The sequence below is a fragment of the Zosterops lateralis genome (assembly GCF_965231275.1).
Source record: "Zosterops lateralis genome assembly, chromosome: 3".
Taxonomy (NCBI): domain Eukaryota; kingdom Metazoa; phylum Chordata; class Aves; order Passeriformes; family Zosteropidae; genus Zosterops; species Zosterops lateralis.
In genome coordinates, this window is record NC_139764.1 from 6,826,098 (window position 1) to 6,848,396 (window position 22,299).

Sequence of the window (22,299 nt, forward strand, 5' to 3'; positions counted from 1 at the left end):
GTAGGTTTTTCTCTTCCTTCTAGTGGTAAGTTCTTTGGTATTGCTGTAGGGATTTCTGTAATTGGATGCTTGAGAGCTGTTTAAGGAACTAATATACTTTAAAGTATATTAGGCTTTAAAACACTGAATATTTGAGCAGCGATTGAGTTTCAGGGCTGATTTTCCAATGCTGTAGGTTTGTGCCATCCTTGTCCATTGCACCAGCTGAGTACATTTATGTCCTGGCTGGGGGCTCCCTCTAGTGAGATGTTCTGACAGTCCCTTGGCCACTTGGTTCAGGTGAACTTTACCCGTTTTCTTTTCAAGAGCAGTTTTTGTGCACTCAATCTAATGCGTTTTTCTACCCTTGCGTGAGCTGTAAACGCCCTTTTCCTTAGGAGGGATCTGGAAGGAGTTGTAAACGAAGCTGAGGGCTAGGACTGCCTATTTTCTCTATTTGGTGTGAAGAGCTCAGGTAATCAACCTCATCTTACTTCAAGCTGTGGCTCTGTGGACTCTGAGTTGTTTTGAACACGACTGAAGGACCAAAGGATGATGTAGGAAGAAGAGCTAAATAAAATTGGATTGTATAGGCAGAGGGGTAGGAGATATGGATCTAGAGGAGAGAAGAGGGGAAAAATGTCTTGCTGAGGCAGAGGAGACAAGGACCTACAGCAGTGTTTCCACTTTTGTGTGTCATCAGTAATAGCCTAAACCCCCAGATTTTGGAAAATATTTACCAGGATCAACTCCATCGTTTGTGAGTGTGTGTGCAGAGATGATTTAGTGGCCATTGACTTCACTCTTGTAAGAGTTACAACCAACTTGTTTGCAAGACTAAAGTTAAAACAGAAACAAAAGCTGTCTTATTTAATAAGTTAATAATAATAAAAAGCTGTGTGAGTAATGTAGCAGTGTTTTGGTCCATTTGCCTAGCAGATGTTGTTTTCTCCATCAGAGTAAAGCGCTGCCTCCTCGTCCTTCCATCCTTTCCTGCTCCTTCCCCTCCGGAGCGCGTCCCCCCGCAGGCAGCGCTGCCGCAGGTGCCTCAGGGAGCTCCTGACGGAGGCAGAGTTTTCCTCCCGGCAGCCGGACACCTCCTCACGGAGCGGGGAGCGGTCGGCCAGGCAGCAGCTCCTCGGCCAGGCCGGGCGTGTCCAGGCCTTTTCCTGGGAGGGGCCGGGGGGCTGCGGGGCCTGGCCGGGCCGCCCCAGCCGTGCGGGTGGTGTGGAGAGCACCTCGGGCAGGGTCTGTCTTGTTCTGGTGGCTCAGCCTGGGCTTGTTTCCCCCTGGGAGGAAGGGGCTGAGCCCTACCTCTGCCTCGGGGCTGAGGCAGAGGAGCCCCGGTGCCTGCCCGGGCTTTCCTCCCCACAGGGGCCGGCGCTCCTCACCCCACACCTGCGGCTGCCGGCCCCTGCCTCATCGCCCCTGCCCCATCGCCCCCGGCCCCATCGCCCCTGTCCCTGCCTCATCGCCCCTGCCCCATCGCCCCCGGCCCCATGGCCCGTGCCCGGTGCCCGTCCCTCACCTCTCCGGGCCGCCCCTGGGCTGTTCTCCGCAGGCTGCAGCCCAGGCACAGCGCGGCCAGCAGCAGGGACAGCGCTAAGAAGCCGCAGCAGTGCAGCCGCACGGAGCAGGGCCCGGCGTCGCCCGTGCCGGGCTCCGGCCACCGCCCGTCCCGGGCCGGCACCGGCAGCCGGGCCGCGCTCCCGGGGGATCGGCCCAGAGCTCCGGCCGTGCCGGGGAGCAGCGAGGCCGCGCACAGCCCCAGGAGCAGCGAGAGCCCCGGGCGGGGCATGGCCGAGCTGCCCCGGGGAGGAGCTGCGGTCCCTGACCCCGAGCCCAGCGGTGCCCGGGCCGTGCCCGGGGCGGTGGCAGCGGCTGCGATGTCACAGGGATGTTGCCCGGCAGCCGGAGCTGGGAATGGCCAAGGCCAGCCCAGAGGGTCTGAGCCAGTGGCTGTCTGAGCCTGCTGCTCTGTCTGTCACTCCGGGACAGGGCTCAGGAGCTTGGGGATGCGCTCTCAGGTGCTCAGCAAGGAGCTGCTGACATGTCCCAGTTGATGGCAATGGAGGGTAAGACTAGAGGAACAAATTTCTTTGGACTGCTTCTATTTTCTCACTAAATATTGAGGACAGTTTTTGCTTATCAGCAAGCTTCACTTGTTTTGAAGATTTGAAATTGATTCACACTTTGTTTCCTCAGCACTCAGAAGTTCTATTTCTGACCAATACATGAACTTGGGCTTCTTGAGACTTGTGTTGGAAAGGATTTTTAAAAAGTAACAGTAAAAGTGAATTTAACAATCCTCCCTCCAGTTCATTTCTGGTGATGTGCGTGTCTAACTTGGTGAAGCTTTGGGCAATATGTTTGTGCAAGGATTTGAGGTAACTGAGCTGTTCTGTAGACTGAATCTGATATAAATGATTCGGTGATGCAAAATCCTAAGAGATTACAGGAATAAGGGACCTATGGTAACATTATTTAGTGACAAATCTGTTGCGAGCTGGTGTGTGTTGTCTTCACCACCTGCCTCCCGTCCTTCTAGCTGAGCAATTTAAGGACAAATCTCCAAGTTTAAAATTTGTGTAGATTGTTTTTCAGGCTTGTTGTCTGGCTCCATGTCTTCAGGAGTCATTCTGAATTTTGAGGTTGTTTGCAAATTATGTGCTTGTGTATTTTTGCACTCATTTGGTATAATTCTGGATTGGAGAAATTACTGCTCTGGTTAGGAGGCTAATCTTAATTCCTCAAATTTGTTTTTTTGCAATTCACACCCTTATGATTACCAGATAAAATTCCTTGATGGATCTCACTCCCCAACTACATAAGTTTATACAGTTTTGTAAACAAACGGCATGTGGATAAGGATCCAGTGCTTCCCGCTGGCTTGTATTTGGGAACAAGTGATAACTGATGTCCAGGCAGTGCCGGTGTCTCTGTGGGTTACCGGTGCCCTCTCCAGGTGAAACCAAAAGTCGCTGCAGTCTGACAGCAGCAGTGTCTGCTGCCTGGTCAGGGCTTGTAAAGAACAATGACCTCGGACCCACACTTATAACCTGACTTTTTTTTTGCTCTCTTGGTTTGTAGGTGAAAGCGCTAAAGAAGATCTGCAAGGGAAGAAAAGTCTGAGTGAGAAAGTTTCCCTCTATAGAGGCGACATTACGCTGCTTGAGGTTGATGCCATTGTCAATGCTGGTAGGTGGTTAAATGTTTTATGTAGCTGTGTCTTGAAAATCCTTTATAGCTCCGTGGTACAAGTGTGAACTCTGAAAAGTCGCCTAAAACTGGTGCATCCTGTGGAAATCTATAGAAAATACGGCTTTCCTCCCCAGTTCCTTCATCTTGCATCTGTTCATCCTGTGTGCATTTATTGTGGCAGAGATTATTGTGAAACTTTTATAGTGTGGTCGCCATGAAAAAATTAATGCTCTTGTATCTTTTGACTGAACCTATTTAGCTGAGACTTCACACTTTGTGTTGTAGAAGGCTCATTTTTGTTACAAAGTTAATGCAGTACATTCCAGTCTGCTTTTATAAATCAAGCCATTTGTGGGCTAGGTAATGTGTGAACTTTAACAACAAGGTGATAGTAAAACAGAATTTGGTTTGTATGGGTTTTATATTTGCTTTCTTGTTGGGAGATTGTAGACCATAGCCAAAAACTTGAAAAATACAGAATTTTAAGTGTTTTAGTACCTCTTCATGCTCAGTGACTGTCTCCATGTGTGCAGCTGAGATGAAGAACTGTGTGTAGCGTCTTGTGACAAAAAGAGGAAAAAGCCTGTGCAATTAATTAATTAGTGTATTAGATTTTAATAAGCTAATTCACTTCTTTGGCAAAAAAAAAAAAAAATGTATGGGAAGGTTTACCCAATGCACATGCCCATAGTCAAATTTTGCTTGCACTCTCCACTCAAAAAAGAGTGTGGTTTGTGTGTCCTGAGGCTGAAAAATTCCCCCCCCCCAGTACTTTGAATGGCATTGATTAATTTTCGAGAAGCAATTTTTGTGGTGCTCATTTCTTGGAAGGAAAAGTGCTGCAGTATCTTCTCTGCGATGGAATAAAGTTCAGAGGTTCCCAGGGTTGAAATGGCCAAAATTGATGTGTTTGCTTATCAGAGGAAAATGCCAGGTGGAGCTACTGGATCATGTCTGTAAAGAGCACAGGAGTGTTTGCTCACACAAACATTCCTGTGTGTAGAGGGTAGTGAACAGACTCTCTTGGACTGTTTGATCGTGTGACATCCTACTTTACCAGTGGACATCTGCTAAAGGGTTCTGTGAAGTACATGTGGAATCCTTCCATAGCCATTTCAAAATACATTTTTGCATTCCAAGTACTGAGGCTGGTATTCCCAAGCAGAAAATATTTAATTAATCTTCTAGTTTACTGATGCCCAAAAGCCTTTCTAAATAACAAACAATGCAGTAGCATCCATGTAACATGATCCTCTGCTCACTGTGTTGACAAGGCCTCTGAAGCTTTAATATTTTTTGTCATTCTTTTTTTAAGATGATTTTTCCAGTACTGCTTTTGCTGACTTCCTTACTTTATTGCTTTCCAGTAAGTCAATATTAGCATATTTCTCTCCATTTATATTTAGCTTCTCTTTGTTCATAGGCCTCCCTTGAATTACAGACTGGAACTAGTTAAGGATTAGCTTTAGAATAGGAACACTTCAATTTTCTTGATTTAAATCCTCCTTTAATTTTCCTGAAAGGTCCAAAAAACCTATATCCCAGGCTGCAAATAATATTATCTGCTTATAAACCTATTATCTGCCTGCCATCCTGGTGGGAAATGCATCTCTCTGAAGAGGAAAAAAAAAAGAATCAATTCAACATGTACTGATATGCAATTTTTGAGAAAAGGTTTAAAGGCCACTCAAAACAGACTGAGGTTGAAAGTCCTGAAGAGGGACATAACACTCTGAAAGTATCTAGAAAGCTTTTGGTGAAAAAGTTGTTTCTAGTGTTGTCTTCTGTACATTGAATTTGGGCTTAAAGGGAAGTTCAGATGAGATGTTGGTAAAGCTTCTTATGGAAAGGAACATGTACAGTGATACTTTAGTATATCAGACTGACACAAACAGCAGTCCTAGGGCCAGGGCACTGGTACAGGTGGATTTTTAAAGTTGTTCTAACTCTTTTGTAACATTCCGTAGTTCCTAAAGGGCATAATATATTAACTAGCATGAGATAGTAATAAGTTTAGATTAAAATACTAACCTACAATTACTTTGGAAAAACCAAATGCTCTCTATATGGCAGAGCAGTAATTAAGTCTAAGCCTTTGATTTGCTCATGGTTTCAGTGTTACTTTTTTTTCTGTTACCCTTTCAAACTGTGGAGGATAGCTGGAAAGCTACATGACGAAGGTGTTTTGATTCAAAATCCATGTTATTTATGCAAAACATCTGCTGTGCTGAGGTTGTTTTTAAATCCAATAGTTTCAGTGAAACTGTAGAGTCTTTAGATGGTACCTAAAGTCATGTTTCTGCACCATATGATTTTTTTGCAAAGAACTGTTTTTTCTTCTGCAACTGAAGTTATCCAAGCCTCAAAGACATAAAGCAGTAAGTAGCCACAGTACCAGTTTCTGTGTGTAAGCCAAATAAAATGCAACCTGTTGAATATGGAATAGGAGGTGGGTTTTTTGGAGATAAATCTGTGCAAGTTCTTTTTACACTTCTTTTTGACTACCCATAATGTTAGTGATTGACTCCCTTCTATCTGTTGCAAGCTGTGGGTTAGGAAGGGAGTAAGAGACCCTCTGGAGACTTCCTCTCTGAATTTAGAAATTCCATTAACTGTTTCCTGTAATAAATAGTTTAAAATACAGCGAATCATATCTAAATTAAAGCCACAGGAAGATACAGGTTGCATGTTTTAATTGACTTATGCAAAGAACTAAACATGCCTGAAGTAAAGGGAATGATCTGGCAAATTCTCTGGGGCTGTGGAAGGGCTCCAGGTGGTTCAGATTGTCTCTGGCTTTGGATGTAAACATATTGGCAAAAAAGAAAAGTGTATTCTCAAATATATAAGGAAGAAATGAGACACAAATTAATAAATATGGTGGTCTTCTGTAGCTAAATATCAGGATATCATGGATGAACACTGCTGCAAAAGGATCCTTTTTTGTCCTAGACTTTTAGCAGACAAACTGAATGTTGCTTACTTTCCAAAAATACTTTATATATAGTTTGTGTCTTAGCTCATTGTCAAAAGAACCACATCAAAACAGCCTTTTTGAAATCAATCAGGACTAGATGAGGAACTGAGATGCATTGTGAGAGAAAAAAGAGCTGAAAAAAGGAGCTGATGTGCCATTTTGCTAAAATTGATGTCAATTATCTACCTCTGTAAATGTCTTTTCCTTACACAATGGTTTCCTAAAACTTCCTTACTACTGATTGCATTGAAGACAGGTATTAGTTTAACTTGATATTTTGTTTAAGGTATCCTGTTATGCCATTTCTTTCACATATTTTTTTTAAAAAGGATTCAGGTAAGACTTGTCTGGAAATCTTATTTTTACTCCTATATCCTCCTCTGCACTTTGTTATTACACTCAAAGAATGTAAACAGGCTCTCCTTGAGGCATGTGCTTACTGCATTAATCTGTGCTGACTGGCCTTTTTAACAGATTAAATGTTCCTGGATGTCACTTCATCCTGATGCCAAAAGTGCTTCAAGCACTTGGAAGCCAGATAACCACAATTAGCCAACAATATCTGAATAAATTGTCAGAGCAGAGCTCCGAGGGGGTGTGTCTGTGTCTGTGTCTGGGGAGGGCAGAGAGGGGCCATTCAGTCCCTCTGGCAGTCCTAAATACAGAAATCAGCAGTAAAAGCTTGAGTGAGGTTTGAAAAACAATTTCTTCAATATTTATAGCATCAACTAAGCAGTAGAGGACTACATTTCCTCTGCATTTTTAATAGGGAAAACTGTGTCACTATTTATGTCACTTGCAATAACTGTCTGAAGTAGGTACAGGGGTGGTATTTTGGGAGTGGGGATGGTTGTGTACCTCATGTACCTTAAATACCAGTTCATCACTACTGACCTCAAGTATTCATTCACTTCCTACCTGTTAATAAATCTTACTGTCCAGTTATAAGATAAGGAGGTACGTACTAATATGCTTGTGAGGGAGTTTTTGCTAGGAGGAAGAACAAAGGGAAACCATTATGTCAGGGGGAAAAAAGGATTCTCCTTATTTTTATCTGATGGGGAGGAGGAGGAGGATGACGACTTGCAGAACACTAAAAGAGATAATATTTCTTCTGATCTTTGAAAAATATTCTTTGTATCAGCAGCAAAGTATGGTAGTGAGAACAGAAACCTTTAATCTTTAGGAAAAAGGAAGATGTGCATGTCTATTCAATTAGATATTTCTGGTAATAGGTGTGTACTGTTGCGTCTTAAGTTTGCAATTGGAGAGTTGCGACAGTTATAGCAACTGTCTCCCTTTAAACTCTATTTGAGTTGCTGGAATAATTTCTAATACTCAGAAATTTGGGGAAGAAACTCTCCTGTTTTTAAAATTCATATATTTTTTATGTGAGAAAACAAACATGGTTTAAAATCTTCCTCTGATAAAGAGAGAAAAGAGTTGGTGACTAACATAAGCAAACAACTCTTTATGTCCCATTTTTACTAAACCCTGATGCTGGAATTTATTTACTGAGCCTCACATAGTTCAAGAAGAGGTTTCCTGTACAGGAAAACACCTCTACCTGTGTGCAGTGAGTTCCCTCAGCTGGGAATGCAGGTTTGGCAGGCACAGGTTCCTCAGTTTCCTTGGCACAGTGAGGGTGCATGCAGAGCCAGGTGAGGGAAGGTGCATGGAGGTGATGGTCTCCTGTGCTTTAAGAGGCAGAGTTGTTTCCAGAGAGAGAATTACAGCTGAGTTTTTAAACAAATTTGTAAGAGTTTGGAATACTTGTCCTGCTGTACCTCCCTGCCCCGGTACTGAATGTATGTGAAAAAAATTCCATTTAAAATACCTCGTTCTTGCTTTGCTTGTTGTAGCACTGGTTTTCTCTGGAGCCTTTGCATGACTCAATTTATAGGATGAAATAGATATTTTCTTATGGAATCTCACCTTTCGTAGTGAAATATGCCTTTCTTCCCTCAGGCTTCTGACTTCACAACCATTTTTCAGTATTTTTGTGTCACAGCAATATCTTTATCCAGCGTTTTTATCTGGAGATAGCAACATATTTTCTTCCAGATTCATAATTTCCTGGCCTTGACCTTGAATATGACTGTTTAACTTAATGAGGTGTCCCTGTTTTCTCAAACTCAAAATTACACATGAAGGTAGAAGAGCTATGTATTGATACTGGGAACTGAATATATTATCAGTGAATTATGTTATACAAGTGTGTAAGTATAGGCAGGGGCTGAACTCTGCCTTTCCACACAAACAGCTCGTTAATGTGCAATCAGTCACTGCAGTTGCCTTGAACTTGGTGCTTAATGAACAGGTGGGGAAAAAGGATGGATTCTAATCTGGAACAGATCTGACATCAGGCAATTTCACTGATTGCTAATCCATTTCATTTGGCAACTTAATTTATCACACAGAATTTTTATCTTGTAACTTCTGAAGTACAAATTACTTCAGAAGTGGCCTGTCTGAATATTATGAAGGTATTTGAGTCAGTCACTGAGCCTGATCTGGTATTGCGTATATATTTGTTCTCCCCCTTTTTATTGTACAGTGACCAGTAATTCTTACTCTGGAGCTCATTTGAAATTATTCTTCAATAATTTGCTATGAAAATAAGTCCTTTAATGCAAATGTTGCTGCTATTGAATATGGAAGGAAAAGAAAAGGTAAAATCTATCCATAGGTTGCTTATAGCATTTTGACATGGGGTTTTTGCATTTATTAGTATTGATTTTTGTGGTTTTTTTTTTTCTTTTTTCTTTTTTTTTTTTTTTTTTTTTTTTCAGCTGAGCTAAACATAAATGATTATGCTGGGAGTTTCTTAGTGAGTTTGCTGTCCATTAGAATGTTTTGTAAACATACTTTACATGTTTTATCTCCAGTGTACAGATAGGAAAATGGAAAACTTGTATTGAAATCTCCTGTATGGAGTCATCTGGCATCTGCCTATGTAACTTACACTGTTGTAATTTCCTCTAGGAATAGAACCAATATTGCTAACCAATTGTTGTTAATTTGGTTTTCATCTTTACTGTGAGCAGACTGTCGTGTTAATCAAGGGTTTCTCAAGTTAATTTACAGTTGGTACAATTACACTTATGTGTAAAACCCCAGACTAATTTATATATAGTCCTCACTCATCAGGAAAGTCAATGTTAATAGTTGAGGGAGTCGGTCATGCTCAGTTGTGACATCTGTGAGTGAGCTTGTTACTGCTTTCTGTGGAAAATGCTCTGAGCCTGGCTGCTGAGCAGTACATGTGCTTAAACTTGCCCTCTGCTTTCGGTCTAATTTCATTTCAGTGCTGTTCTTCCCTGTAGTGCAATATTCATATTGGATGAAAACTCTGTGGATAGTGGCAGCGTTCAAGAGAAGGAGATGGAAGGCAAGTCCTGCTGGAGGTGGGGTTTAATTTAGGTGGAGAAGTGTAGCAGCTGCCTCAGTCAGACACCATTTGCTGAAACCACACGGCCAAGGCTTGTGACTGAGGAGGCTCCTTCAGAATTGCACTGCAGAAAGGCAATGCACTTTAAAGATATCTCAGGTATAATTAGTATAACTTAAAACTTAAGCATTAAAAAAAGAAAGGTTTGGCGGTGCTGCAGACACGTATCAGGGAAGAACTTTGTTCCTTGTTCTGAGGTGCTTTGGGAAGGGGAAATGAATTGTGGTGAAGTGTTTCCCTTCCAATATTCCAGCAGTGTGCTCACAGCCATCACATGTAGCTAGTGGAGATGGCTTCCAGGTGTCTCAGATACTGGGATGTGATCCTGCCACACTGCGTGTGGTGCCAGTGAGCCGAGAGTCTTGGGTGGTGGAACGAAAGCCTAAACCTCGCTGGCCTCAAGGAGAGCTCTGCCATCACCCTGCCATATGGCCAGGCACTGCAAACACATAGGCACTGCATGTTAATGATCATCAAGTGATGATTTCAAAGCAGTGGGATGTGAGTGTTCAGCGACTTACTGAGAAGCCATAAAAAAAAAAAAAACCCAACCAAATAGTTGAGAAGGAAATGTACTTTCCACTGGAACAATGCACTCAAAAGGCTCCTTAAACTGACAGATTGTGGGCTGAAGCACCAGACACAGATGCTGAGGTTCAGAGCTATGCTTTTCGACTTTCCTTGTTATTCTGTGCTCCCACAGAATTCTGAGTGGAATGAGAGGAGCGTGCATGATCCTGAAGTATCTGATACCTAACTATCTAAAATGGTATTCCCAGACTGTTGGATATAAGTTGTGGATGCCCCATCCCTGGAAATGTTCAAGGTCAGGTTGGAGGGAAGTTGAGCAATGTGGGTTAGTGAAACATGTCCCTGCTTGTGGTGAGGAGGGTTGAACTAGATGATCTTTGATGGTTCCTTCCAAATCACGCCATTTTGTGATTCTAGGAAATACCCTGACACAAAATTAATGGCCAAGTCTCTTCTCTGCCAGGATTCAGCATAGTCTGTCTTCTGAAAGTCTAATATAGAATGGTCAAGGTAGATGTTTTAGTAGCCTTATCTAACGTGATGGTCTGTGGTAGCTGCATTTATTCACAAGCTGGATTTATTTATTCACAAGTCTGTTTTCAGTGTTGATGCTTTCAGGACAGTGTCTGTTTTACCCAGACCAGTGTGTTCTCCTAATTTCTTTGTGCATCAGTTGTTGAACCCATTTATTATCTTTGACCTCAATGTGATTATTGATCCTTCATGCCATGGTTACCCTGGACTTTTTTTGCGTGTGCTCTATCCTAGAGAAAACTAGCAGTATACAATCAAAACACCTGCAAAGCTGGATTTCTTCAAAAGTCTGACCTCCCTCAGTCGGGAGGCATGCGGTGGAGTTGGGATGCCGTGAACCCTTTCTGACAGCAGGTGGCAATAGTGCCCCTGTTATCGTAAAACTGCTTTTAGGCCGGCGTACCTTAATTTTCGTGGACAGAAAATCGGTGATGAGTTAAGCAGAGGAAACAAAATGCATGTATTCGAGGCGTGCTTCTTGGATAGGCCGTCGATACAGCCCGTGCTTATTAAATGCCGACTCCATTTCATTATGTGCCTTCAGCGTGTGTTTGAAATAGAACAGGAGACAGGCGTGGTTTGGGAGAACTGTAAGCATCTGTTTTACTTCATAGTAGAAAATATTTTGGAGAGACCTTGCTATCAGCCTGTCTTATCATACATTTGACAGTGCAGCTGTCATCTTGACTGTGCTGATGGAGCAGAGTGGTATAAGAAACTACTCAAGGTCGTCTTGAACAATTATGCTTCGTTTCATAATATTAAATCCACTTTTAATCAGGACTTGTGGGGGATTATCTAAAGGATTGTGGTTTTTTTAAGCCGATAGTTGCAACAGTGTGTTCTCAGTCAAGATAGGCATGCAATGCTGTGGTTTTTTTCAAGCTTTTGCATTTTAAAAAACCCAAACCAGTCAAGTAATTTCCAAATGCTGGACACAAAAGAGAAGACTTCTTTGAGGCCTCCTCTCTCTGCTTACAAAATACTGGTAGTGAGAGGTCAGCTGGTAGGCTGAGATTATCCCTGTAATATTAATATTGCCCCCCACACTTCTCTATCCAGATGTATGTTTGTTCTTTCCTGCCTTTCTGTTTCTAACCATGAACACATTGGGTTGTTCTGGGTTTGCACAGGTCACCATTATCTCAGTCACTGTAAAGTAGTACAGTAAGGTCAGAATGGGAATTAGCATTTCTGTGTGTAACGTAATCTCGTTAAATATGTGCAGTTAAGTATGGAACAGGGGAAGGTCTACTTTGATTGGAGCAAGTAAGCTTTAGGTTTATCTTATCTAATTTGCTGGATGCAGAAAATGGGCTAGAAAAGCAGTAGTCAGAGTTGATGTTCAAAACTGCTGTTGTGCAGCTGGCTGACCCTGTCTGTCTCCCCTGCATTCTTGGGCAGGAGGAGTTGCTTTTGCTTAATTCTCTTAGCTGCTGAGTCCTCCACCCTTTGCTAGGGTTTTGGGTTTGCCATTTGCTGCAGGTGTTGGAAATATTAGTCCCTTGAAATACAGCTTCCATTACTTGTTAAATAAATAATTATGACGGTGAAATGCAGTTTAAGTTTTGTTTTGACCTATGGCTGTTAGCAACTGATTTTCTGAGAAAAGAAAAACATTTCTGTATGTAAAAATACAAGTTGCTTTCTTTAGAAATTCAGAATGCCTCTCCCTTAGAAATCAATATGAAGGGTACAGCTTGGCTTTAAAAAGCTCCAAATTCCTTCGTGTGACCTGCTGTCACAGTCATAAAAATTAGTAATGGCAGCTAAATAGACATCAAAGGTCTGTGGAAGATTGTGAAAGTGGTATTTGCTTGTTAATCCAAGCACAATGCCAAGTGTGTTTCCATCGTGTGCAAGGAGGAGTCACTTGTTAATATACCGTTGTTTGGATGTGTTTGTGAACAGTTTTAATTACAGTACTGAAGGTGCTGCAAGGCCCTGTGCTTTCCTCACAGCAGTGGGGCCATGAGATGCTGCTGCTCCCAGACTCCTTCCCTTCCCTCTGAGGTGACAGGAACATTCAAGGTTCGACTCAGTATCTCCAGCCTGGATTGTCACTTGCACAAGGCGTGTGTATGGCCAAGAGAGGACGCGGGCGGTCCTGTTCTTTGGGATACCCCGTCCCTAACACGTTCCTCCTGGCAGCAGAGGAGCTCTTTGGAGCTCTGCAGGTCCTCGCCTGAGCCGTGCCCGAGGGCCGGCAGAAAAGATGACTTGGCTCTTGTAGGAGCGATGTTGTAATGGCCCCTTGTTCTCTGATGGTTTCACCAGTGAAGCCTCGAAGCCTGGGGCTTTCATTGTCTATTGTGTCTGAGTAGCTGAAACTTGTGGGAAAAGCACAGATTTGGAGAACTTAGGGTTATTGCTCCTTCTCTCTTTTATCGCCTGCATGTCTGTGCCGCAGTAACTTTAATCTGGTGTGCAACATGAATCACTTAAGTATGTCTCTGTAGCACCTTCATTTTATGCTTGAAAGCTGGTTTCTGTCGAGTAATAAATAGAAATAGTTAATATCTGGTATGCCTAGTTGTGGGCTGCCTCAAAAAGATGGTTCTGTCAGCTATATTTGATTTGTGTTTAGAATGTTTTGCATTGCAAATCCATGTTAGAAATGCTTTTTAAATTTAAAGTGTGAACCATATTGCTTTTTCAAGGGAACTGTACTCGTGTGTCATGTGAAATAACTTTTTATGTAAGAAAGAGGTGGTATTGCTTTCAACTCTATCAAACCAGGTTATGGAGGAATGTAAGTCTTCCTTGTGACTTGAAATGCCAGATAATAGTAACTGGCAACCCATTCCCTTTACATTTCTAAGAATTTGTGGTGTACAGGCTATTTCTCTTTTCTCATCCTGTCAGTTTCAGTCCACTTTGAAGGGATTATGTTGAGCATGATGATGTGTGGTCCAGGTCACTTGACTAGTTGAATTTCTACAAATCTGAGTAATTTTATTACTCTTTCTGAAATGAAAATCAAATTTTAGGATGATTTACAGAACAGTCAGTCAGTGAAGAATGGTACACTTTACCTGCAGAGTTCACCGAAACAGGAAAGCTGAGAGAGAGAGAAGAAAAAGCCTAGAGAATTTATTAATGACAACTTATTTCTTTAGGTTCTGAAACAATTTTCATTTTAGGTTGCCCATTACTTTAAAAAATAAAACAACTAAATCAGCCTTGGGGAGGGGCAGACCAGGCCAAATGCTCACTCCTTGGTTTTCTTTGATTCCTTGGATGAAGGCATCTCTGAGTGCTGGAGGCCAGACAATTTTTGCGAGGTCTCAGCAGAGTTTTGCCAACCAGCAGTTCTAGCCTTGGCCATGGTTCAACTAATTATAGCCCCCTTCCCCCACTATATAACAAACACAGCGTTTCAGGGAGCTGAGTGATCAGTACTAGGGCTGTTTCACCACGAAGTGTGAATTCTCTATCTCCCTCCTGCCTTCTGATACAAAAGAACTTGCTTAGGAGGCCCAAAAGTGGAGTTTTGGCAGGGCTTGCAGCCCAAAGGCTCTTTAGGTCAGGAGTTTACAGCTTCAGAGGCTGCAACTCTAGTTCAGACTAGTCCCCACCACCAGTAATAGATGAGATTAAAACAGAAACTGTTTCTTACATCTGAAGTGGATCCCTGACAGACAGGCCAAAGGGAGGTTTTTAGGTGGGAGAACTTATCTCTAGTTCTTATCAAAGACCCAGCAAAAGGTTTTGGGTTCCCTACTTCTTTCTTAGTGCCCATGTCTCAGGGGCTGAGTTACATATGGCTTCTCCTCCTCTGTCATGCTGGCACTGTCAGACTGAAACCAGGATTTGAGTCAGAAAATACAGCTTAGCAATATCTCTGCTGCCTTCCTCTCCTGTCCTGTCCTCTAGTGCCTCCAGCAGAGCAGCTCGTGTTGTCTGCAGCCTCCCTTTCTGCCCTTATCACCGGGGAGAAGGGTGTGGGAGGGGAAGTGTGCACGGTGTCGCCTCTCTCCTTAGAGCTGTAACTGGATGTAGCCTTGTAACTACAAATTGGTGTCTCAAATCACGGCTTCCCGCTTGTGCTTTCAGCAGCCGGGGAAGATGTGCTGATGTATTTAAAATTTCCTGTTTGAGCCACTGCTAATCATCCAGGAAAGCCAGGTTTTGTTCTTCTTGGCGGCCCCTTTTAGAGAGCCAAGGCTGTTCTGCTTTGCCTGAGGGTGAGAGTGAGATGGATGGCACTTTGGTGTCTCTGCTATAGACACCGTGCCTCAGGAGCCTCCCTGGAGCACTGCTGGAGTCACTTCAGATTTCATAATTCCTTGCTGACAATTAAGTCAATTTGCTGGTGCAGGCATGATGAAGCTAAGCTAGGACACGTTTCTTTTTTAGCCAAGATACGTAGTGAAAAGCTCACTCTTTTGCTTTGATTAAATTGAAAACTGGAGTATATTGTTACCTCTCCTTGGTTTGGAACATGAATCTGATTTATCAGTGGCATTGTCATCCTCTCTGTACTTCTTGCTCATAATTTTATTTTTTTTTTTTTTATTGTTTAATGAGAGGAAGTCTCAAGGCAGGCTTGCCTTCATATTTGGTGCTGAAGATGGTAAAGCATCACTCCTCAGTAAGAAAAGATGCAGCTATGAGCTGAGGCTTGTGGGCTTGCACTTGATTGTGGCAGTGATGGAAGAGCATAGTTTCATGGTCCAGGGCTTTAGGAAAAGGGAACAGGCACTTTGGATTTGTGCAAACTGAGTATTGTCTCTCTTCCCCACTGCGGTCTCCTGAATCAAGGGATTTTTTTAATTCTTTGGCCAAATGCAGCACTCCTCCTGCTAGAAATACTGTTTAGATTTTTAATTTTTTTAAAAAAGTTTTTAATACCTCTGTTAAATAGTTGTTCTATCTTGGGCCTAAGTTTTCTTCAGTCTTGGCATGAACACAGCACTGCAAATGTGGACTTAGTCTGGCGAGACAGAGAATGATTTAATGTCAGAAGTGGAATTTTGGGTGCTTTCTGGTTGTGGTGAAATCAGTTAATGAATTGGCTTAACTTTTTTGTTTGGGGTTGTTATGCTGTTTAGACATGGGCTCTGTCTAGGTGATGTTTATGCACTTCAAGCATAGTATTTAATTTTCAATATCTGTACTGCAGCGTATAATATGTGTATATATTTGCATTCTTTGTATTTTGCTTTAAAAACAAAATTAGCTGCACTTTTAAGTGTTTCTTCCAGACCAGCTAAAGAAATAGTCTGAACCATCAGCAGTCTGCTTGGCATTGTGCAAATACAGAAGATAAATCCCATATAATTAGCGAGACCGAAGAGTTTTTAGTTATGATCCTGAATTTTGATCCCTTGTCAGTGCATATAATAAATCTGTGAATTAGGTGAGAAAGAAAATGTGTGTATGAACAGGAAATTAAATCAGTTGCTGAACAGCCTCAGGCTTTTAATTCAACTTTGAGACATACTGGTCCAGGTAACCCAGAGGGCTGGTTCTTAGCAATATCGAGGTAAATCTATTAATACAATTTCAGTGGTACACTATTCTTATATTCCAGAAGTTTCTTTCAATTAGATCTTCTTTTAAATGCTTCTTTTCTTTTTTTATAGAGTGTCATAATTGAACTGCCTGCCATGTAACATGCATGCTTGTGTGAAGGTAGCTGATGGGAGAAGGGAATGGCAAGAGAGCTTGCCCTTGTTTATGGGATTGTTATTACTGTTCTTTTACACCAGTGCAACTGGTGGCTCACTTCCTTCTTTTTAACACCTTGCTGAGAGGTGTTAAATGTTCCTTGTTAATGGATGTAGGATTTCTATTCTCAGTTCACATCAACTTTTTCATCTTAAGGATGGGAAATCCGTATCTGATACTTCCAAAGCATTTTTCTTCCTCCTTTGTCCAAAATATTTCCTTTTCAGAGTGCACGGATGACTCTTTTTGGTACCAACACATTATGCTTCTGAAGCTTAATACCTACATCCCATATAATAGCTTGCAAGTTTAATGAAAATGCTGATTTTAAATAAGGCATTTGTGTCACTCAAAAGATTTGAGTTCAAGCATTGAACCTGGAAAAAGCTGCACAAGTTCTTAAATTTAGTGCAGGCGTAGTCACGTTCACTTGGGAAGGATTGTTCATACATAATTTAAGGACATCTAAAAGTCTTGAAAAATGATGTGTTAAAGGACTATTTCTCATTGAAGTTTTTTTCTTTTCCCCTGGTATTTAATAAAAAGGCACTAAGTTCCGTTCTCTTTAAAAGCTGCTCTCTAATCATGTAGTTCATTATTTCAGCTTCAAAGTGTAGTCTGTACAGAGAGGCAATGAGGTGTATCCACATCTAGAAATTAAGCAATAATCTGTAGTTTAGTGTTTCAACAGGGTTTGTTCATTAGTAGGTACAATGATCCATTGTAAGTACTTGCTGGAGTCATGATGTTCTTAACAGTCTGAAACTTAAACTCTCCAAAATTAATTTTTTGAGTATATATTGCTGACTGAAGTGGTGCTACCATGGGTACCAAATGTGTCTTGTTGTAATGGTAATTGTTCTGTAAAGTCATTATGAGAAGGATGTCAAAACATTGTGTGTTGGTGTAGTGTGTGTGCATATGGACGTGGCTTTGGATTAACCAGTAATTCATGCTTGCTCTAAGACAAGATCTACAACTCCAGGCATGGCAGAATGATTGGAAAAGCTTCTTTAATTTAAGCACTTTTGAACAAATTGAAGCAGGAGAAAGGGAAACAAAGGCACACTGGGAACACCAGAGAAAGAGGAATTAAAACTGAAGTGCTGCAAATGAGTGAGAGAAGGAAGTTGGTGCTGAAATGCAGGAGGGCACGTGGGGAAAAAAATTAGTGGTTTGAATTATTGAGGCTTATCTTGTCACTGAGTCCATGGAGTCACTAAGACAACACCTCCAGATTGTGAAGATTGGTCAATAAAACCATAAGATGTGAAAAAAATGGTCCTTTAATTTAAGAAGATGAAGGGCTAAAGGTGTGAGTGGGAAAGGGCTACTTGACCAAGGTGTTGTGAGTTGGGGCTGTAGTTATATTGCAATTTAGAAGCTTCTCAGAAATTGAAATCAGGAATACTTCACCCTGAATGAGATGAGTGTCTCTGTGCTTGAACTTTTCCTCTAGGACCTGCGAAGCCAGGGCTGTTCTGGGCAAGTGCATGAAAATTCAGCTGTGCTGGATTTGTTTTACAAATTCTTTCCGGATTTCTTTGACTTTTCCAGCCTTAGTGAAGCAATTTACTTTGGCACTGGATATAAATTATTTTTCTTGATAGTGTTGTGCAAGGTAACTGTAAAATGCTTACAGGGGGTGGGGAGGGAGAGGTGTCCATGTTTTTAGTTATTTTTGGTATTGCAAATGAGCTGTTCGTTGCAGTAGCTGAAACACCTGTTGAAAAGCTGCTGATTTTCAGTTACATTTTACAGTGCAGGCTGTATGTGTAGCCTAGAAACTGCAAGAATAAGCCACGGTGTGCAAAGATCCCTGGAGATCTGATGGTTTGTGGGGAGGAGTGTCCTGGAGCTGGGGTGCTCCTGTGGCATCTGCACACAGGTCCCCCCACACTGTTGTCTGCTGCACATCAGTTCTCAGCCAGTAGGACAAAAGGCAAAGCCATAGCTCACAGATGGTTAATTATCAGTGTTTATGTACCCCAAAGAAATGGCAAACTGCATAACAATCACAGTTGCCTTCACGGGAAAGAGGGGGAAAAAGATTGGTGGTCCCAGACCAACACTGGTCAGTCCTTTGCCTCTTAACAAGCATCAAATGTTTTATAAATGGAGGCAGAGTTGAAATCACTGCTCTTTAGCTTTTTTGGGGAGCTCAGCACTGAATTTATTTAGTTTTTACTGTGGAGACTTCGGGTCACTAGAGTGTGCTGCAGTCCCAGCCCTGGGCTGCACTGAGCTCGCCCCAGTGCCTCCCCTGCCACTGGGCCACTGGGAATTTTTCATCACGTTGCTTTGCTGTCGCCTGGGCAACTTAAGTGAATTTCCCTGCTGTTTTCTTTGTGTTGCACCCTGCTTCCCTGGCAGTGAATGACTTGGTGGCTCGTTAGCTTGGTACCTGTGTGCCCCAGGAGAGCATCTTGCTGTTGAGCATTGTACTGTCCCTATGTCCCTTTATTTTGGTGACTGAGGAGCCCAAGAGAGGTTGCCACGCTGATGGCTTATAAAGAGTTGGTATCAACAGCATTTAATTAAACCATTTATAGGTGCTGCGTGGTAATGTTTATGGAGTTCAGCTTTGGAGCTTTGTAGTGGTGAATGTGGGGAAGAAAATGCAGACCTCCTGCACAGGGCTATGTATAGAAGAAAGCACATGGTGTATACAGGGTTAGGAAATGTATTAGTTTTATTTACCAAAAAGACTGAGTTCAAGCTTTTTAGAATAAATGTGGTCTGTTTTTTATGTTTCTGCAAGTTATTCTTTGCTAGAGAGGCACAAACTGAAAGTAGTAATTTTTTTTGACATTCAGTGCTTTTTTGCTTGCTCAGGAAAACTTTGTAAGTTGAATTCCTTTCATATTTTTGGTGAAGGCTGAGGCAGTCTGGATGCCTAGCTCGAGGACAAATTCAAAACCGTAGAAATGTAATTAAAAGGTTTTTTTATTACTTCTGCTGTCCTGTCTTATTTTAATTAAGCTCATTCTCTGATGAAAATTGCGCTCTGAATTGTGGCGGGGGATCCATAACGTCGTCTCCTGCTCTTGGACGAAGATCCCGGCTGACAATCCTCCTCTTCTGCAGGCACCGCGAGTCTGACGGGAGAGGAGCAGCTCATCCATGCAGGGAGCACTTTTCACAGGGACAGCCCTCAACTTGGGAGGCTTCATTCAGAAGCAGGGGAATGGTTGTCTTCCATCTGAAGTGTGAGATTAACCTCATGTGTTCCATGTAAATGTGTATTTTTCAAGTTGTGATTTTCTAAAACCAAAGCCTGTTTAGAAAAAGCCCCATTACATTATGTGTACATTTCTATGCCTGCACATTTTTCAACTTATTACTAAAACTCTGCTGGAAGGAAAACAAATGCAAGTGCAGAGCCCACCTGAGCACCCTGATTCACACCAGGATTACCCACAGTTATGAGCTTCAGGCTCCTGTCAAAGCCCCTCTTTCATTTCCCTCAGTGCCCTGTGTGCTATTCCATGCTCCAGGATTCATCTCCTGACTTGTTCTGTGAAGCAGGCACACCGTCTTGTGCAGTCCAACAGAGAACTCTGGGAAATACGAGTGTGGATTAGGACACTTAGGGAAAAATGTTCTGCTGAAGGGCCCCCTTTCCTGTTCTCTCTGATAACTTGGACTTTATGCAAGAGGTTGGCCAGCTCTTTTCTGTTGAGGTTGTGGGTGAGGTGGCCAGATCAGAGCAGCTGAATCTTTAAGTGCTGTTAGTGTTTTATAGCAACCTGATAACATTATTTAATCTGGAAATAGTTACGGCTGCTAATATGTCAGGAATTTGTGCCAGATGGTCATTTTCTTGTCTAGAATGATACCAGCTGAACCTGAAAAAAACCAAAGCCCAGCCATACAGACAGGTCTAGCAGCTTCACTGTGCATACACTGCACAGAGCTGTTGTATCCTGTGTCTTTAACTGAACGCAATGAACACAGTTTTGCCATAACTTCTGAAAAATAAAAATTCTCTTTAACAGGCCAGAGAGATAGAGGCTTCCTGTTATTTTTTGTTTCACTAATATGAGAAATACTTTTTTAAAAGTATTTTTGAGCTATATGTTAAGGCTGTAAATTTCCTTGGAAAGCTAGCAAATGGAACATGCCTATGAAGAGATTAAAGTAATTATACTGCAATGCTCCACTAGGAACAGAGAGCAGGCTGGGATAAAATTATTTGGAGAGACGCCAAAGCCAAGTTTGGTTCCGTTTTAAGCTAAAACTAATTAAAGTTGTCAGGTCTTACAGTGGTCAAAGGTTGCTTAGCTGCTACTTGAAATAAATGAATCTTTTCCTCAGTCAGTAACGCTAACAGCTCCGTGTTTGCAGCTGTCTCATAACAAAGCTCCAAGAACCTTCTAGTTCTTGTGTGTATGTTTCCCTTTGTGCATGCCTATTTTAGCATGTCAAATAGTATATCCTGGGCACAATATGGAGTTTTGAGTCTTTTTGTCTGTCTGCCTTCTCCTTTGTGATTTAATTTCACTTGTGAGGAGGAATTCTTATGGAAGAAACTTCCTCAGGAAGTTGCTTTAACTCTTTCTGATTCAGAAAAGCTCCTTTGTGTCTGTATATTCTGTATACTTAAAATAGCCATACAAGACTCATGAGAACATATATGTGTTCTTTTGAATGTAAAGTCTGATAGGGTATTAGATTTCTAAAAATATTTCAATACCGACAGGGAGCCTACTTTTTCAAGAGCATGTAGTGACAGGACAAGGTGGAATGGATTCAAACTGGAAGGAGTATGTTTAGAGTGGCTATTAGGAGAAAGTTCTTTGCTATGAGGGTGCCCAGAGAAGCTGTGGATGCTCCATCCCTGTAAGTGTTTAAGGCCAGGCTGGATGGGGCTCTGAGCAATGTGGTCTAGTGGAAAGTGTCCCTGCCCACAACAAGGGCCTGGAAATAAATTATCATTAAAGTCCTTTCAAATGCAAAACCATTTTATGTTTCTAGAACTGTAAATTTTTCAAATATCTCATGCCAGATACAATTGATCCCAAAATCTTTTGAAAGAGGAACTGTTGATCATTAGGAATGTTTCCAATAAAAACTGACATAAAAATATTCATGTCCAATCAAAATATTCTCATGACATTTTGAAGAAGGAGTTTATACTTCTGGTCAGTAGTTGGTTTTTGTAAGTATCTGTATAGGGAATAGTAGTATTTGTATCAAGGATACACCATCCATATGTTCCTAAAAATGAGAAATTATTTAAAAGCATGGAATTGTAGGTTTGTTGTTCTTTTGTTCTTGTGATGTGGTGTTAGGTGTATTACCCAAGATTAGATCTTGGCATGTTCAAACTGAATTTCTGCCATCTTGCCTTTTGCAGTTTGTAGGAGGAAAGTTTGCAAATGTGTTTTGATGTTTTACATACTCAGTTCTGGCTGCCTGACACAAATTTGGAAACTGCTTCACTTACGCACCTGTGCATATGTGCAAGCACACATGTGTTACAAAATATAGCCAAGGAGCCTGTTCCCTCGTGCTTTTCTTATAGAGGAGTTGTAAAACTTAGGCACTGTTTGCCTTTTTTTTTTTAATCATAGTAGGGCTCAGGAGTGGTGCTGGGCCAGATTGCTGAGTGGAAGTGATGGTTTTGCCTGTCTAGAAATAAATTTCTTTGCATTGCTCATTAGTTGAACTCCAAAACCAGCAGCAACAACAAAGTATTGATAACTTTCAAAACTAATTTTAAGTTTTATTATTAAATTTAGTGAGATCTGTTTGTATGTTGGGAAAAAAAGATCTGAGAAGACATGTAGTAAAAAGGCTGATGCCAGTTTTGTATACAATTACTGCTAGATAAACTTTTATCTAAAATTTCACCAAGCTCTACTGTAGATTTACCATGAAATTTATGTCAGACTTGACTGGCTAAATTCCACCTGAGATAATGAATAATTTGGCCTTGCAATTTTTTAAT

At 41.7% G+C, this 22,299-nt stretch overlaps 1 protein-coding gene across 8 annotated transcripts in view; it reads left to right on the forward strand.

Annotated features, from left to right (window-relative positions):
• The window catches only part of MACROD2 (mono-ADP ribosylhydrolase 2), an 866,413-nt gene that overhangs the window by 19,052 nt on the left and 825,062 nt on the right, over positions 1 to 22,299 (forward strand). For all 8 annotated transcript variants that reach the window (XM_083858375.1, XM_083858373.1, XM_083858372.1 and 5 more), the window contains exon 3: positions 3,070 to 3,177. In XM_083858375.1, coding sequence (XP_083714501.1) covers positions 3,070 to 3,177 — 108 coding nt within the window. The remainder of the gene's footprint in view (positions 1 to 3,069; positions 3,178 to 22,299) is intronic.